The 19,786-nt window shown below is 38.8% G+C and overlaps 1 protein-coding gene across 1 annotated transcript; it reads left to right on the top strand.

Moving 5' to 3' along the window:
* Positions 1–150: 150 nt before the first annotated feature.
* LOC137258141 (ubiquitin-conjugating enzyme E2 25-like) lies at positions 151–16,488 on the top strand. The gene is made up of 9 exons (XM_067795707.1): positions 151–472; positions 2,973–3,095; positions 5,575–5,732; positions 8,885–8,967; positions 11,208–11,284; positions 11,710–11,790; positions 12,041–12,134; positions 13,455–13,531; positions 15,002–16,488. Exons 1-9 carry the CDS (start codon positions 302–304, stop codon positions 15,143–15,145), a joined length of 1,008 nt encoding a protein of 335 aa, XP_067651808.1. The 5' UTR covers positions 151–301; the 3' UTR covers positions 15,146–16,488.
* Positions 16,489–19,786: the final 3,298 nt, after the last annotated feature.

The raw sequence follows: 19,786 nt of genomic DNA, 5'->3' as shown, positions 1-19,786 counted from the left end.
CTGAAAATATCATATTGTGTCGTGTAAGCCACATGTAAAATACATGAAGCATTTCCGTAATAAGTGAGATGTATAAAACGCTTATAATATAACTCAAATACAGTTTAGAGCAACCACACATAATATTGTATACCGTAAGCGATCGCGAGTATTTCCAAGTAATGGTGTAAGAAATACCCATGAGTTATAGTTAGTAACACATACTATTTGATAGAGAGAAACTTCCTCATCGGATTCAAGGTTATCACTTGGGAGTTGTATCTGCTCTAACGCTGAGGGTTTCTTGTTGCGCACCGTTACAATGGATGGTGATTCTTTAAGCAAAGAGTTTCAGGAGTGGAAAACAACGAACAACTCCCACCTCGATCTGGTTGATATTGACATTAAACTGAGGAGACTAAATTTTCAACAACAGAATACAGATACAAGATTTTATGTTGATGTCACAGCTGACGACAGTCCGACGAAATGGGTAATTACATATATATATTAGTATTAGTAAGACTGTCGTGTTAGTCATCATGATCATTCAATCATGTGATGCTCAACATCTGTATAATCAGTTTATTATTCCTATGAATGCCATATAACCAAGATTGTCCCAAGATTTTTGGCACAACTTTGGCATATATGAGGCATTAGCCAGTGTTTTTGGAATGAATGTAACGTCAGACTACTTTGAGATGGTCACTTTACCTTATACTTTCCAATCTCAGTACCAAATTCATACACAATCATCATTACACACAGAAGTGTACCTTGGGACTATATTTTTGTATGCATTATTGCATATATACATAAGTGAATTTGGTGTGCTGCAAAAAGTAGACTCACTTCAATGTCAGGTCAGGGTATATTTTGGGAGGACTGGAAAATGCTGAGTAATTATACACTTAAACAATTGTGAACTCAAATATGTCACTATCAGCATAATGAGGAAATTACTTCCTTGTAACACTAATCCAAAATGTTGAGTGTCCACTTGCTGCTGAACAGATATCATAGCGATAATTACAGAATTACTCTGCTGTGCACTACTTTAATGATACAGAATTAATTATGATACATCATCAGCTATTCACAAACGTGTCCCGTCTGTCATGCTTTTATGTACGGTAATGCAGCGGAAAGGAATCATGGCAGTACAAATTGGTGTTTTCACACAACCAAAGATGTACAGTCAAGTCTCGTTAATCCAACCTCAGTTTATCCAACAATCAGCTCTATCTGATGTTTCTGTTGGTAAGAAATTGAATAAACATTTTAGTCTGATTTATTTAATCTGACATTCTCATTAATCTGACAATTTACTGTGCAACGGATGATGTATTAACAAGGCTTGACTGTATATACATCGTTACTCACAACTACCTGTAACATTTTTTGCTATTTCAGAATTTCCCATGTTATTCATGAAGAAAATATATTAATGTCATAAAGTAACCCCTAATGATTGATTGTGTGACAAGTAGAGTGATTGTTTACCATGTTTACAGTAGACTGATAGGGAATAAACCAATGAATGACTTGTGAACTTGTTCTTGCTATCATATAGGTCTTGTGACATCACTTCGACTAAGTTTATGGGGTTCATAATTTTACCTGTAATTTTTCTCTTATGTTACTTACCGTGAAGGAATGTCTTTTGCTATCCATTATTGTTGTCAAATATCATGGTTAAAATTTACCTGGGCCTAGATTTTCGAAGCTCTCTTAGTGCTAAGATAGTCGTAATTGCCATACATTAGCATTAACCAACAACTATCTTAGCACTAAGACAGCTTCGAAATCCAGGGCCATTATTGTAATTCACGAGAACTGTGCATGCATGATACTGATGGTTTGGCAATAACTGATATGCAACGATAACTGTTTGGCAACTAGTACATGTACACTGTTCCACAAGCTTAAGCATTTGTTTATCTGTCAGGAGGGATGGCCTTTTTCCTGTTTCAATTTGTAGCAAAATATAGGCAATGAAAACTGGTTCAGACTTTTTTGTCTTTTATGTTTCACATCCTACTAGTCAATGGGGACTATATCTTTGAATTTTCATGTGTCCTGAGCACAGTTTAGAAGTCGGTCTAGCCAACTGTAGTCTGTTTCAGTAAAAAAAAATAATGGGTCACAATCTAACTCCAAATTGATTCTACCTGTGAAGGTCGGGGGTAGATTAGGGCTTCAGCAACCCATGCTCGCCATAAAAGGTGACTATGCTTATCGTAAGAGGCAACTAACGGGATCGGGTGGTCAGCCTCGTATGACTTAGCTGACACATGTCATCAGTTCCCAAATGTGCAGGTCAGTGCTCATGCTGATGATCACTGGATTGTCTGATCTGAACTCGATTATTTACAGACCTCTGCCATATAGCTGGAATATGTGTGGAGTGTGGCGTAAAACTGAACTCACTCACCCAAATGGATTCATGATAAAGCATTCAAATCAGTGTAGAATGTAATGAAAATATCAGTGTAGGGTAAAAGTACTACTGTTGCAGGAACAGCCTCCAGGGAGGGATGCAAAACTCTTCCAGACTGGAATCTGATGAAATTAATGATTCACTTTCAGTAATCTCAGATTGTACACTTATGATGGCTATTTGAATGGTGGCATAATCAACACCACTTTCCCGTTCATGGATCAAGGTCCTGAAACAAAGTGCTTGTCGTAAGAGGCCTCCAGCAACCCATGCTTGCCATAAAAGGTGACTATACTTGTTGTAAGAGGCAACTAACGGGATCAGGTGGTCAAACTCACTGACTTGGTTGACACATGTCATCAGTTCCCAGTTGTGCAGATCGATGTGTATGCTGTCGATCACTGGATTGTCTGGTCTGGAGTTGATTATTTACAGGCCTTCGCCATATAGGTGGCGTATTGCTGAGTGTGACGTAAAAATTAACTCGCTCACTCACTTGAACAGTGTTACACAGAAGTTGTTAATATTATCTTTCACAACTATGTTTCAGCATTTGTGGAGTGAGAGCGAGTCAGTCTTGGTGCAGCTTCAGCCAAGTATAGAGTCAGTGACAAGCGGCAAAGTGATGTCACTGTCTGATATCCTGACCAGCTGTTGTAAAGACATAGAGCAGGTAGGCTGGCCCTTGCTTCTGTGTCTGGTCATCCTGTATCATGTGGCGTACATTCATTTCTAACATTTCTAAAACATAGCAACAAGAAACTTCAGGACTTTCCTACAGTGACATCATGCTGATTTGTCCCCAACCCAGTGGCTGGGTTAGCCGTCTACCTCCTGATTACTCAGTGTTACTCACCAGTTACTGGCAAACAAGGATAAGCTGGGCCGGCACAGAGAACATGTTTACATGAAGTAGGCAGTGCATGGCAGTGAGCAAACCCATTTGGTTTGTGAAAGGGAGAGCAGATGTAGGCTAGTGCACATGCAGTGCATGATGATGAAATTGATTTCGCTCATAGCAGCACACACCCTGCTCACAAAACAGGCTTCACCCATCACAGTACACTTGATCTCATACAACATGGGGCCTTCACTCTCAATGGCAAGCGCCAGTGGCTGACACTCATACATGGTATACGGGTCAGTTGTCATGTCGGTGCTCAACTTATCCTTGTTTTCCAGTAGTACTGTATATCAACTAGGCCTGGCTAAAATATTCGATAGTTGGAAATATTATTGATCTGAAAAATAAATATGGTAACTGATTTTGAGACATTGAGGTTCGACCATATAGTCATTTATTTCAGGACTGTTTGGCTGTTTTGCTCGAAGTTACATCTCCAGTATTTTATATCTTATTATTTCATTAATAATTATCTTTGAATATCAATTCCTGTTATCAATGTAGATAACCTGTCCTAGTATCAACAGCCGCATGTACATTTCAAGAGGTATTGGACCTGTTAAGATCTAGGTTAGAATTGGTCATTAACAACCTTTGGTTGTAAGAGGCAACTAACAGGATTGGGTGGTCAGGCTTGTTGATTTTATTAATTAGTATCTGTATACAGTCGAACCCCATTTATCCAGACGTTTTGGTTTCACTTGAAAATCGTCCGGATAGCGAGACATCAAGGTAACTGGATCAAACAAGCAAAACATGAAAATCAGGTGGAAGTAAAAAAAATTTCATGTACGTATAGCAATAAATCAACTGTCAATAGTAATAACAGTGAATCATCATAGACCCGTGAAGGCCTTTAGCAACCCATGCTTGCCATAAAAAGGTGACTGTGCTTGTCGTAAGAGGCTACTAATGGGATCGGGTGGTCAGACTCGCTGACTTGGTTGACACATGTCATCGGTTCACAGTTGAGCAGATCGATGATGCTCATGTTGTTGATCACTGCATTATCTGGTCCAGATTCGATTATTTATAATGCTGGAATATTGCTGAGTGCATCGTAAAACTAAACTCACTCACTCACTCACTGAATCATCATAACATATAAGTGTACTGATAAAACATGGCAGGCGGAACGCAGGTAGGCATTTGTCATGTGTTTTCGTTACTGATGAGATGTTCTCACACACCCCAATTTCTAATGAGTGCCACGCATCACTAGTGTGTTGATGGCCAATTAATCAATTCACACCAAATGCCTTCCGATAGATTAAGAATAAAAACACATAGTTGTGGGGTAAACAGTATTGACGTGACACATACACATGCACGTTGCACACATCTCTCCGTCCGTATAACTGGATCATTTTTCAATGGAAATCTGTAGGAATGGTTTTAAAATTCGCGGAAGCGTGGGGTCTGGTTAAGCGAGTACAATTAATGAATGTAAGTTTCGTTTCACATAAAAATCGTCCGGAAGGCAGGGTTCCCGGATATGTGGGGTCCGAGTAAACGGGGTTCGACTGTATCAAGAATGCATAGATGAATTCTCATGATTCCTTTACTGGATTATTTCCAGACTCATTTAGCTGGAACATTGCTGTGTACAACATTAATAGTCAGAGACATAATGTGTATGCAAGACGGCCTATTGTATGCGAGACAGGTGTGCTCCGCAATACTAACTGAAGCATTACACCCTAATTAATTCAGTCATCGTGGATCAAGCAAACAAAATTAGAAGAAATCTTCAGCACCTCATGCTTATAATAAGAAGAGACGAAAAGGATTAAAGTCCCAGTTCACAAAGCTCTCGTAGCACTACGACCATCGTAAGTCAGTTTTATAGTATGGAAGGTACAAATGCTAAGAGAAAAGTTTTACTCTTTGGCTTAGGAGAGCGTTGTGAATTAGGGCACAGGTGGTCTTGGTTGACGCATCATAATATCCAAAATGCATAGATTGATGCTCATAATGTCCGTCACTGGACTTTGTTATCCAGACATGATTATTAACAAACCAGTGACTAGATTTCTGAAGCTCTCAGGGCTAAGATAGTCGTAAGTTAATGTATGGCACTTATGATTATCTTAGAGAGCTTCGAAAATCTATTCCCAGCGTCACATAGCTCGAAAATTGCTGTGTGCTGGCATTAAGCAATAACCAAACAAACATCTCACAAGATATCTTGTTCTCAGCTAAGTTCACCTCATTACTGTCTTGTTGCGTGTGTCCCATTTAACACCAGACTAAGAGAGACCAAAATGATGAAGTAGAGGAGGAGGGAGACGACGACGACAATGATGATGATGATGATGATGATGGTGATGATGATTACTATAATGAGTCTGAAGGTTTCATGGAAGACATTCAGGAGGCAATCAACCCTGGTAATCACGAGGACAGGTAGGTGGAACACATTTGCATTAAGACACAAAAAGTGTGGTCTAGTGAGGTTTGGGGAGACTTCATTATTTACTGCCCTGATGATATTGATGTAGCATTGCTGAATCACAATTTAGGTCTGATGTGTGGAATGAGTCAATTACTCCCTTTCTCTATCATGCACACTTGCACATGTGCATGTGCATGCCTGCATGCACCCACCCACCCACCCAAGCCTACTCTGGTAAGAACCTTGCTGGTTAAAGTTTTGCTCATCATACCAAAAACTTGAGTTCTATTCCCTACGTCAATACAATCAGTGAAGTCTAGACTCCATGTATACTACCCATCAAAAGTTTAGACTCACTTAAAGCATTCAGTGTACGTTATGTCTACATATATGGTTACATCAATGATGAATTTTTCCACCAACTTATCGGACTGCAAACCTTATGCAGGAGAATGCTCAAGGATTATGCATGAAATTGGTAAAAAGCATTTGCAAATATCATGCATGTGAACAACTGTTTTTTGTACTTTTGTTAAGACGCCACCAATTTTCTCTGAGTTTGATTATGTATTGAACTCATGATGTTACCGTTAAAAATTTGCTGTGACAAAAAGTGTAAGAAATGCCCTCAGAACCAGCAAAGTATAACACAGATAAGTTTAAAATATTAAATATTTTTGTTTTGAGCAGAGTGCAAGATACAAACATTCACAACAGAGGTTTTATGTACAATGGAACTGAGTCAAACTAGAGTAATGGGTCACAAATATAATATCAACTCACCAAAGTCTTGGTTTGAGAATGATAAACAGTTATACTTATTGTAACATGGTGAGTGGTCAGGCAGCGGTCATGTAGTTCAAGCGTTGACGGAGGCATTCAGATTGGTGTACTCCAGCTAATTGTGTGTGTCCATTTCGTCAACACGACAACCACCATTTATTTACGAAGTCACTGATTCCAGAATATTCAAGCACAATGCGACCATTGACATAGAATTCTCTCTTAGTCTCCTGGAAGTATCGACAACTAATCAAAACACTTACTCAAGGGGGGTACCTCTAAAGCACAACCTGCTGCCAAAGTACAAAAAGCACTAAACATTTATTATATGAAATGTGATTCATAATAATTATCACTCAAAACTTTAAACATTGTGACCCAAATAATAATTATCACTTTATCAGTATTACAATTTACAGAAAATACACTCTCCTATTTCAACGCTACAAATGTTCATGGGGAACAGTACCTTTAAATAGAATGGAATATTTTGGAAAATATAGTTAAGAGCAGTTGCCTGCAGTAAGTGGCTATATTTATACTAGTGAGTCTAAACTTTTGATGGGTAGATCATATTCAACAAGAGAGCAATCAGAATTATGGAATATGTACATATCCTACATAGAAAGTGCCAGTCTGTTACGTTTTGAATTTGTGGCAGGTTTTAATCACTATAGTGTACATATTATGGGGATTGTGTCTTGTTTATAATCAGTGTGTCTATTTCTAAGTGGGGATATATTCCATCTATAATAGTTTTCTGTGGTACACCTGAAGTAGGTAGAACACTTCCTGATCAAAGACTCAAACATACAGTGGCTGTTGTCTGGTGTTGCAAGTGCTTTATAGTGGACAAATGGGTGATCAGGACGTAGCAAGGTCAAAATTATTTTTTTAAATGGCAATGAAAAATTGTTAAACGCACAAATAGAAGTGATGCGCCGATGGTTGTTGTCTTGTGTTGTACATATGTTCTGAATATCTTTTTGGAATCATTTTGGTTATTTGAAACAGGTGTTGTGTAACCAGTTGGAAGTTACCTAATGAGTGTTGTGTAACCAAACTAGGTTTTTCAATGCTAATGACATCATAATGATGAACTTTCTGTTGCCAAATAAATATTTCATATTAACTTTCAAGGTCATTCAAGCAGTTTTTGACCCAAAAATGTCAGCCAATCAAAACATTAGGTTTGTGGAAAATGAAAATTCATTTTCTGTGTCCTTGGGATTAGTACATGTATTACTTTCCAGTTGAATATTTTTTATGTTTATGTTCATGTATAAAGTAGTCTTGACAGATTTATCTCCCTTTTATTTTGTTTGCATGCGGCATCATCTGTTTGATTTGTCATCATGGCTCACACTGTTTTCCCATCCTGTGAGTAATAAAATATATCACAGAGTTTATGGTTGTTTAATATGGAAAATATTCTGAAATATTTTTAAACCTTTTGATTGATTTATGAGCGAATATTCCAGTGAGGTATCTGTGAACGTTTGAGCGAAAGCCCGTGAATACATCAAAATCTCCAAAAATAGCTCATTGGAATATTTTACATTCAACATCCACTTGTTTTGTAATTGCTATGTTTTTAAGTGCAAATTTTTTAATTGTTTGTTTTCATTTATAAAGTAGTCATGATAGAGTTATCCCACTTTCATTCGTTTACATCCGACATCATCTGCTTGATTTGTCATCATGGCTCCAGTGTATGAAATAGCATCTGTCCGGCTGCCCGTTGCTTGCTAGTTACATGACAGGCTTACAACTTTATTTTATAGCCATCCTTGTGTGCCAATACATTTTCCAAGGGTATACATTTGACAGTGTCATTGACTACGGGGAATATTTAGAAAATAATTTACAGCTGTGGTAAATATATGATGTCTGTATAATTCGTGATCAACCAAACTGTAACTTTCACACATCAACCTACCCATTTATCTAACACTAAACGTGACTGGTCTAGAGAATGCTTTCAGCCAATGAATAATGTCGTTCTTTTCTGATGGCAGTGACACTAAATGAATTGACAGTGACCACTAAGTCATGGTTTTATTAAATTTGCTTTTGCACACTGTTTAAGTTTGCCTCACTGTAAGTAATTCATTAATTAATTTCTTTTAACACCTTGTCTCAATATCTTTTATTTAATACAAGGCTGGTTATATGTTTACAGGTCCAGCAACATTTTTCAGTCATCGGCCCTGTGGGCCTCCTGTCTTTTTGTAGGACTTTCATACACTGCATGGCTCACACTGTTTTCCCATCTGGTGTATGTTTTATAATCTCTATATTTTTAGGTGGAAAAATTTTGAGACATTCAGTGTCTTTGACCATCACCTCAGCAAATAGTTAAGAAATGGATTTCTTTCAGTGATGTGGATCCAGACGATGAACCAGGATTCTTTGGCCCAATGAACACAGCAACAAGCACTGCCATACAGAGATTGAAAAGGGGTGAGTCTTACATGCTCGCCAACATTTGTAGGATTGAAACTGAAAAAATGACACTGTTAATTGCTACATATTACCGTAGATAGGCTGGATTTTGAAGATGAAAAAAACAGCCTGTGGAAGGGAGTCAGCATATCTATGGGTAGCACTTTCATCAAAATTTTTTTTCTGGTGGTAAGAAAACAACATCATATGTCTTTGTATGATTGCACAAGAGAAAACAACTTGGTAAATGACGCCGAATTTGCAACTAAACATCACTAGTTTATTTACCATATCTGTTCTAATTTGTTTTTGGTTGGGATTATGTTATATGTATCGTTTAAGATTATTGTGTGTGTTTGTCTTGTATATATAAAGCCAGTAATAGCAATCAGCTGTGCACACGTTCCAGCAATCTACCTGTGATGTAGTTAAATATCCAATAATATTACAAGATGAACCCTTAACCGTTCGTGGTTGGCGGGAAATCATGTTTGTCTAATTATACGTGTGTTTGTACTCTTTTGTTGCGCACTTTATTATTGTGGGCTGCTGCTTATGTTGCAGATTTATGCCACGTTGTATTGGCTGTAATGGCAGCAAATCAGGCCGAGACCCCCATCGATTGTACTCGGCATTGTTCACTGACATCAACTGTTCTCATTGTCTCCAACTTGCCCCCTCAGCTTTCAGTATGTACCTGCGGGTTTCAAGGAAGCAGCAAGCATATAGGCGTAGGATGTTCGCTTCTCAGAACTCTGTTGTTTCCTGGACTAATGTGGACTGGTGTGGTTCCTCACAGGAGACTACACCTCCACAACTTCAGCAGTATCTGGGTTGCTTTAGAGGATTGTTGACTCCTCTTGCAGTGTCTGTGACTTCATTTGCTACGGCATTGACTCTTGGTGCACCGAATCTGTGTCCGTTTCTGGTGCCTTTAGTGTCTACCTCAACGTTTTTTGTGCTTGATGACTATGGTGCGCCTCTGGCACCTTACATGCAGCCATTTATACAGTCTATGTTTCAGCAGAGGATGGCACCTTCGAGGATCCCCAGGACAGACAGCATTTGCAGCACCTGGGGCACTATCTCTGTGGCCATTCCTCCCACGCACCTCATACCTCTGTTACCAACTACACAGTCAGCACTGATCATACTTGTGCTGGCGCGCCATTTGTACTCCCGACCCTCCATCATCTGTATTTCCTCCGACTCCGTCAATGTTTGTGGCATCGTCTACTTCTAGGGCTACTTCTTATCACGATTTGGCTTCACCTGGTGCCAGTATATGCAATAGCAGGAAATCTTCTACACAGAGACATAGATCAAGGAGTCGTTCTCCAGTTCAGCAACCTTACAGCTACCATTCTGATTCATTGGAAGGTGCTTTCGTTCCAGGTTATGAGGACTCCTCTCCGGAAGTAAATACTCATTTGGGACTTTGACAAGTTCCCGATTGGATGACCGATTAATTGTCTCAGGTGTCTCCTTGATAAGAGGGATTTGGTCAAACCCAAATTCTATCTCTCAGGATTCACTGATTTAGGATTTGATAACGGCTCTAGAAAGTATTTTGCCAGGTTATCTCTCACTCCATCCAATACGGTGCCATGTTTTCGTAAGGATGACTTTTTTGTTCCTACACTTGAGGTGGTGGATTTGCCTCATGCACTTGATGAGGACTTACATCGTATCACAGGCTCCTCTAACAAATCCAGCAGGTATAGATCATCTCCGTACTGTGATGACTTTTAAACAGAGGCAGATTGAACATATGAGCAATTATTTGAAGGCGGCAGTTGAGATCACATCTACTAAATGCCTTGGATATTTCGAACTTTCAGACTACAATTCTGAATTTAAACGCTAATTGTTTGCGTCAACCATGGTCTGCTCCCTCCCCGTTTAATGGGGAGGTTTCCAATACACACTCCCATGTCTCTGCTTTCCCCTGTGATGACACGACCCTCAGGGCCCTGGAACAGGTTTTGAAGAATTCAGCATTGAAGATCCTTTGGGAAGGAAACTGCCAATATCAAGATTTTACTAGGAATCTGTACTTTACTGAGAAAGTGTAACCCCAAGTATGCTACCTTTGACCACTTTCCAAACATCATTATGTATTCATAACTGATGACATGTTTACTGAAGAAGACTGATATAATAAAAAAATAAATAAGAGCTATACGAAGCTATTTCATTATAGGCATGTGGGCCAGGACATTAAATGTAGGCCTTGAACATTTCACCTGATGTTGCAGATTTAAAGAATATTCTCAAAGTTGGCCCACAGTATGGCATTGTAGCAAACCCAAGGGGAGACAACTTGTTTATGTGGGTGAGTCCAACAGTGATTTAAGTATCTGATGCTTGACTTAGCCTTGTCAGTGGGGGTGGATGTAATGAATGATGATGGTAATAGGGGTGGATGTAATGAATGATGATGGTAATAGGGGTGGATGTAATGAATGATGATGTCAGTAGGGGTAGATGTAATGAATGACAGTGTTGCTAGGGGTGAAAGTAATGAATGGCAATGTTAATGGGGTGGATGTAATGAATGGTGATGTTAATAGGGGTGGATGTAATGATTGGCGAGGTTGGTGTCAGTGGAGTTATATAGGGTGATGACATATGGATGTGGTTGAAGATGGCCACTATTGGCTTTGATGAAGTGGAAGACATGAATAGTTACTGTGAATTTATGTGTATGGATCGCTTCGATCAAGGAGCACTATTTCATCTTTAGTTTCCCTGTTCCAGGACGTAAAGCTGACTGATGTCCCGACTGACAGTCGCCTTGGCAAGGATCTCCAGCAGTACTCCACCAAGTACAAGCAGGAGGTTGGTGTTGCTCAGCCACCATCACTGGGATGGTTGGTGTGAAGCCCTTTCAGGCAGTGCCTGCAAATTGCCTGAAGTAGTACTATGATATCATTATTTATTCGTATATTTTTTTATTACTTATGTGCTATTGAATTAAACTGATATTTAAATGCAAAGCTTGACATTCTATGTATGAAATTTCATCTGAATCCTGGTAAGATCCTTTCAGACATTTTGTGGTTATGAACTAATGGCCTTTCTTTGACAGCCGGTTGTGACACTGGAGATGCAGTTTCCTCAGGACTATCCCTACACGCCACCATTCATCAGAGTCATCAGACCACGGTTCAAGTTCCTGACAGGTACGTACCCACCGTTCATCAGAGTCATCAGACCACGTTTTAAGTCCCTGACAGGTAGGTACCCACCATTCATCAGAGTCATCCAACCACAGTTCAAGCTCCTGACAAGTAGGTACCCACCATTCATCAGAGTCATCAGACCGCAGTTCAAGTTCCTGACAAGTAGGTACCCACCATTCATCAGAGTCATCAGACTGCAGTTCAAGTTCCTGACAGGTACCCACCATTCATCAGAGTCATCAGACCGCAGTTCAAGTTCCTGACAGGTAGGTACCCACCATTCATCAAAGTCATCAGACCGCAGTTCAAGTTCCTGACAGATAGGTACCCACCATTCATCAGAGTCATCAGACTGCAGTTCAAGTTCCTGACAGGTACCCACCATTCATCAGAGTCATCAGACCGTAGTTCAAGTTCCTGACAGGTAGGTACCCACCATTCATCAGAGTCATCAGACCGCAGTTCAAGTTCCTGACAGATAGGTACCCACCATTCATCAGAGTCATCAGACCGCAGTTCAAGTTCCTGACAGGTAGGTACCCACCATTCATCAGAGTCATCAGGTCATGGTTCAAGTTGCCAGCAGTTTTATGGGTAATTGTTTAAATCTTACCCATACATGCCTCTCACTCTCAGTGTATTTTGTTACACTCCATCACTGATTTTCACAAAACCTAGCAGAAGGTTGCGTCAGGTAACCTTTGAGCGACCAATGACCGTCCAATAAAACACGAGACGTCAAATAGATTTAACGAATCAGACAACAACTACTATTTAGGAATTGGAGGGACTTTCAAAATATTCAGGTCACTGACACAGATCTCTCCACAAACAAAAATCTGCATGTAATACAGTTATTTGACCAGCTGTATATACGCTTTGGGGTTTGTGTTGACATGGTTACCATCAGCTAATATTTCCGCAAGATAACATCCTAGAATGTTGCTAAAAACACTATTTTCAGCGACTCACCGTTGTCATGGTTGTACTTATACTGTGTGCTTCACCCTGAAGCGAGCATACGCTAAATAGCATTCGGAATCGTTCGGGTACGAATCTTTTCGAGATAAAATTTTCAAAAGGTATGTGCGAGTATGCTCTTTCGCGATTTGGTAAGCTGTGTTCTGTTCTGATTGGCCAGTCTCAAAGGTTACCTGACGCGACCTCCCATAAGGTTTTGTTAGACTCAGTTGTAGAGTGTAGCGAAAAGTACTGAGGATAAGTTTACTTAGTCTGACATGCCTCTCATGTTTCTCTCATCCTTGACCTTTGACCTGTACCCTCGTCCCAATGCTGCTGACATTGTTCTGTGTATTCCAGGTCATGTGACAATAGGAGGCAGTATTTGCATGGAGATGCTGACTAAGTCGGGCTGGGTTCCATCTAATGACATTGAGGTGAGACATTAGTATGTCTGTGGTTTTTTCTCTGGGTTAAAGGAACATGTTATGCAACCTCCTACTCGGGTTTGTTAGAATCAGTTGAGGAGTGTAATGAATAATACTGTGACTAAGTTGGTTGTACTGCATGTGACATGTGGCCTTATTGCCACCCTTTCTGAAATCTGCCCCCACTAAGACTTGAAGGGAGGCTAGAAGGTGGTGAGAGGGGATGGTTGGGAGCACCCCTAGCCGGTGAGTCAAGATAAGTGTAAAATATCAAGATTGCCATAAAAATTACATCATTTGTTGCATAAGAATGGATTTGGTATCATTCGTTTGCAACAGAGCTAGGTCCAAGGTAGAATAGGCTTTCAGCAACCCATGCTTGCCATGAAAGGCGACTATGCTTGTCATAAGAGATAACTAACGGGATCAGGTGGTCAGTCTCGCTGACTTGGTTGACACATGTCATCAGTTCCCAATTGCACAGATCGACGTTCATGTTGTTGATCACTGGATTGTCTGGTCCAGACTCGATTATTTACAGATCGCTGCCATATAGCTGGAATATTGCTGAGTGCAGCGTACAAGTAAACTCACTCACTCACTCACTCACTCACTCACTCACTCACTCACTCACTCGTTTGCAACAAGGTGTTGGTGATGTCTTCCATTTTCTTAGAGGTTGTAAGGAATAGATGCAGGACTGCTGGAAACTTACATGGGCACATGCCACAGGTGAAACCAGTAAGCGTGATAATTATTTCATAATCAAAAGGTATCTGTAATACTTGAAAAGTAAAAATTGCCCTTAGCAGATTCAGGTGTGATAATCAGAAGTTGGCTGTTGAAACAGGCCTATGGGGAGAGAGGACAGAATGTGTAAATATTGTTTTCATAATTTGAATGTACCTGCACTTGAAGACAAAGTGCACTATATTATTTCATGTCAATTATATACTAATAACTAGTTGAGAAATATTTTTTACCAAGTATTGTAGTTTTCTATGTAATGTAGACAAATTTAAGAAAGTTATGGGAGATTATACTGTGTCAGAATCTCTAGCACTGTATATTCTAAAGTACACGCAAATGAGACAGCTGTATGTTAACAGGTAAGGGAGACAGCTGACAATTTTACTTATGCTTTATTAACTTTTTTGTGCTAGAAAACTTAATTATTATGATCATTAATGATATATACTGTGGTTTGACTATATATACTGGTACACTCTACATACATGTACTTATGGCTGAAGGCCTTTGATACAGAATATGGAATCTTGAAATTCAGAAGGCTATGTCCGTGAATCAGAGATAGTAGTCACATGTTGAACAGGACCCAGTAATACTTTAAAATAATTCACAAATCAAATGTTGTATTTATTGGTACTTGAAAACTCTCATATCTGTTGTGAATTTGTGTATTTTATTTGTGTCATAAATATACAGAAATGATAATGTTTCTTGTCACCATGGTTACAGAGCATCTTGGTTCAAGTGAGAGCGGAGATCATGTCCGATCCGAATGCCAGTCTTGACAGCACCAGACCTAATGAAGCCTACACAGAACGGGAAGCCCGCGATGCTTTCAACAGAATGGTCAGCAGGTATGGCTGGAACAAATGAAAGGGTCATGTGACCAGGACAGACTTCTTGCAAGACAGCCACCTGGACATCACGATCGTGTTCATCTCATCAGTCACCATGACAACTCCCTGCAATGACTAGTATTATCCAGGTGTTCATGTCGTACAGTTATTTTTTTACATCAATGCCTGTCTGTCCAAACCTATGGAAGACTTGAAACTGTGATATAGACAGGGAGCATTCATGCCACTTCATGTCACTTCATGTCTCTAGATATGCCATTACTACATCAAATATACACATGGCAATACCATGCAAGAATACCATTAATTCTATGTCAATTTTCCAAGAGTAATGTTTTCTGTATCTGAGCCAGATAACCTTTGAGGCTAGCATTGCCTTACTGCCTGTCACACAGATAGACCTACACATGTATCAAGTCTGAGTCAGTTTTCAAAGAGTAATGTTTTCTGTATCTGAGCCAGATAACCTTTTAGTCTAGCGTTGCATTACTGCCTGTCACACAGATAGACCTACACATGTATCAAGTCTGTGTCAGTTTTCAAAGAGTAATGTTTCCAGTAACTGAATCAGGTAGCTATTACATCAGCATTGCCTTACTGCCTATCACAAAACAAGATTCCAAATCCAACCACTATATTAATCAGAATGAACCAATAAACAGTTATATATGGTAAACACAAACTGCTTGATTGTAAAGTTGTACTAGGATTTTGTATTAAACATGGCAGTATGTATCGGTACTGAAGTAGGTATATTGGGATACTGTCTGCAACTGTAGAACACAAACCTGTATGACACTGTGTGCATAGCATAGAGTTACTTCATTTAATACACATGCTGAACTTCAAACACTGTGAATACCTGTAGGTGTAAATATTGTTCCATATGCTCTTCTTGGGCAAGATGTTTCCTACTCTATGACAGGAGGTGTTCCATAAAGTGTTTTAAGGGTACATCTTCCTTCCGTTAAACCCGTTTCTGATGTCAGTCTGCCGTGATATTGTTGGGGTATTACTAAAAGCGGCCTAAAACCATACATTCTCAAATTTACAAATTCAGGAAGGCTAGCAGAAAGGGTATACATTTTTAACCCAGCTGAATGGAACAAAGTCTTAACTGACTGGGAAGTTATACAATTTATTTATTTCTAATATGCAAACAAACATTGTTGACTGTGGGGTGTTTTCCTCCAAACTTGTTATTTTTTTCATTACTAAAAGCAAACTCTTCTTTTTTTTTGTAAATGTAGGATATTCTCCTTTGAATGTCAACTGAAAAACAAACACTGTTTTGTTTCACATATTTTGGTGAGAGTTTATTTCACAATAATATAATGGTTTGTGTAATAAAATGTACAACCAACCCATTGTTATGATGTATGTACTGTGGACCAGCTAGTTATCATAGACTCAACACTTACTTGGGCGTTAGGGTTGATTAGCTAATTGTGATTTCTCCATCTGTAGACCACATATTTGTGTTTCTGCAAAATGGACAGTTATTTTCGACCAGTTAATTATTCAATTTCTACTTACAGTCAAGAGCTTTGAGATTTTCAAAGCTCCCTTAGCACTAAGATAGTCATAAGGGCCATACGTTAACCTTGACTTACGACCATGTCGACTCTGAGAGGTTTGAAAATCAAGACTCTGGATGTTATTGATCACCTTGTCACGACAGTTGGCATCAACCAGCAAGGTATTACATATCAACTTACTGACCAGAGGAGAATGCTGGGGTAGCCTAGTGGTTAAAGCATTTGTTCACCACACTGAAGGCCCAGGTTCAGTTTTCCACTTGGAAACAATGAGTGAAACCCATTTCTGGTGTCCCCTGCTATGTTATTGCTGGAATATTGCTAAAAGTAACATAATTATGCTCACTCACATTGGTCATGAAACTGGTGTGCCGTAGATAAAATACTGTGCACATTACGTTTCATTGAAAGTATACATTTTGGTTGTTATTTCCTACCTCAGCTAAGCTCCTGTCTTGAAGTATGATATATGTTCATTCCATGGGTTTCCTTATCATCCTTCTTGATACGAGCCTGTCCAAAACTACGTTGTAGTGTTACCTATTAGTGTAAAATACTAGTATTGTGTTTTAATTGAAAAATTCAACATGGCTGCCAGACATGTAAAATGCTGAAATACAACTGACATATAAAGGCCAGGCTGATACTGAATGGTATTTGTTCATTTAACTGCTTAGGGTTGTATTTTTTTCAAAGTTTATTTAATCCAACTAAATTGGATGTTTTGGATGGACATTTGATCTCTCACATATTTAACACACACGTCATTCAAATGAGATCTGAGTTCTTGCTAACACTAAACAGGTCTCATTTAAATGAAATTTTTGGATGTCTGTCTAATCTCTGTGACAAGACAAGGAAATCCAGCTAACTGTTGATGTACAGTTGTGATCTTGCACACGAATATTGCAGATTTAGGCTAATGATGGAGGCTGATGGTATGTGTGCATTTTGTTTGTCAGTACTTTCTGACCCGTTAAGATCCATGAAAATGTAAGCAGCATGATTTATTGATCATGTGTATTTTCATTCATATGTACCCGTGAAGATATTCATGCTGTTGATTACTGAATTGTTTGGTCAAGACATTATTTACGGACTGCTGTATAATAGCTTGAATATTGCTGAGTGCAGCATTAAACAGCAAACCAACCAACATTACTTTCTGAAAGTGCTTTTGATGATGAATTAGTTACTTGAAGTTTAGTCTGTCCAGATCAACTTCAGAATTCAGACTATATTTACCCTGCGTTGCAGATATTTGTGAAACCCAGGTAGCAGCAATATAACAGGTAACTGAGATCTGTGTTGTAGTCAGAGTCTATAGACCCTGAAACAAACACAATGAAGCCCATGCAAGTCTAGAATGTGTGGCAAGTCTAGATAACAACAGACTGAAAATAAAGAAAGTAAGGAGATTCCTCTTTGTTGTGTTTTGTTAACATAATTTAGACACCATTTTTGTCTTTTTTGTTCTTTTTTTTTTTTTTTTAGGTTTATTTGGGATTTTGGGTTGGGGGGGTGGGGGGAGCGGGGGTTTAGATTTTTTATTTATTTTTTTCTATTACACTTTTTTTTCTCTTTTAAATAAATTCATTTCAGAGGTAGGATGTTGGTGTATTGTATGCATTTTTGTCTTTTTTGTGTTTTTTTTGTGTTTATTTGGGGTTTGGGGGTATTTTTTTTGGCTTTTTTTAAATACTTCCATTTCATTCATAGAATGTTGGTGTATTGTAGACATTTCAGTTACAAATCAAGAAATCAGTATCCTTCTGTGTACAGTCAGCAATATAATTATGTTTGATGGTATTCTGTCTTCATTAAGTGCATGCATGCACTGTAGGTTTGACTACAACTCTTATGCTCCTGATAGGACATCTAAAATTATATCTTTGAGGGAACTATGAAAAGGCAAAATCTTCGTCATAATAAAATATAATCATGTATTTATTCATGCCAAAGTAGAATGTTTTCTGTAGTTATTTATTGTGACCTATGTATCCATTTATCCTGTCACCTTGCAATCTTTTAAGTTGGAGACGTATGTCCAGGACTAAAGAGATAGTTCTAACTACCCTTGGTTATATACGACAAACTGTTACGAGTATGTATGTCAACTTCTTCTTTATTGTTTTCAAAACGTTTCTGGGCTAGAAACGTTGTGAAAACAATAAAGAACTTGACATCCTTAACATTTTGTCGTATATTAGAATACCGACTTCTAAATGCCCTGTCAAGTACCCTTGATTAGTTATCCGTAAATCTGTATATAGATGATTTTTACTCAGAATATTATGTTCAGATTACATGTAAGTATCAGATATGAAACTGTAAATACAAATGTTGTGTGTGGGTTGTGTTTATTTAAAAAAAGAAAGTTAAAACCAGTTGTGTGGTGATGCATCCTGACAACCTGTGTGTTTTAAACCTGAGGTGTTGCTGAGACGCCCCACCTCCACAGTTCATTATGTAAACTTGTGTCCCTCCAGAAACTTAACATCTTGGGCTGGATTCATAGACTGCCATGCCATACTGTTGTGACCAAAACGGTTAATTTCTGAGAACTTTCTTGGCAAGTTAACCCACCAGAGCAGGATGTAAATGTACCAAAATCATTCCATTCATTTTTGTACAAATGGGGCACTTGAAGTACAAAAAAGCATGTGAATCAGGGATTTTGGTAAAAGTAGTTAATATAGATTTTGTAATACAACGTACTTAAATGCTTTAATACAACAGTGTGATTAGTTTAATCGATGAGGATGGGTCCCCTCTGCATCCCTGTAGATTCACCCTCTCTGGATCCACCTGTTGTGCACATACATACCATGGTTGGGTGTGACAACTTTAGAAAGTCACAGATGGTCCAACCAGCCTCCATGCTGGCCATCATCCTACCTCTTTCCTGTCTATCCTGCCTCGTCTCTGCCCTAACATAGTGAGTAATTTGTGGGAAACCTTTGTGTACTAATCAAAGGAACTTAAGAACACACACTCATTTCATACCTCTTTGTTAATATGTCAACGTCTGGTTCACTGTGGTAATTGTTCACTCATGCTACATCTGATTCTTTCATACTGTACAGTTACCCTTTCATGCCATGACAGAGCATAGTAAT

Source organism: Haliotis asinina, chromosome 12, assembly GCF_037392515.1.
Source record: "Haliotis asinina isolate JCU_RB_2024 chromosome 12, JCU_Hal_asi_v2, whole genome shotgun sequence".
NCBI lineage: Eukaryota > Metazoa > Mollusca > Gastropoda > Lepetellida > Haliotidae > Haliotis > Haliotis asinina.
Note: the sequence above shows the minus strand (reverse complement) of the source record. Positions and strands in the feature narration are given on the sequence as shown.

Bases quoted from the DNA above. Each gene is read 5' to 3' on its own strand.
- LOC137258141 (XM_067795707.1), top strand. From the start codon at position 302: ATGGATGGTGATTCTTTAAGCAAAGAGTTTCAGGAGTGGAAAACAACG. The intron at 5,733-8,884 runs GTAGGTGGAACA...GATTTCTTTCAG, and splicing joins CCTGGTAATCACGAGGACAG to TGATGTGGATCCAGACGATG. The intron at 12,135-13,454 runs GTACGTACCCAC...TGTGTATTCCAG, and splicing joins ACGGTTCAAGTTCCTGACAG to GTCATGTGACAATAGGAGGC.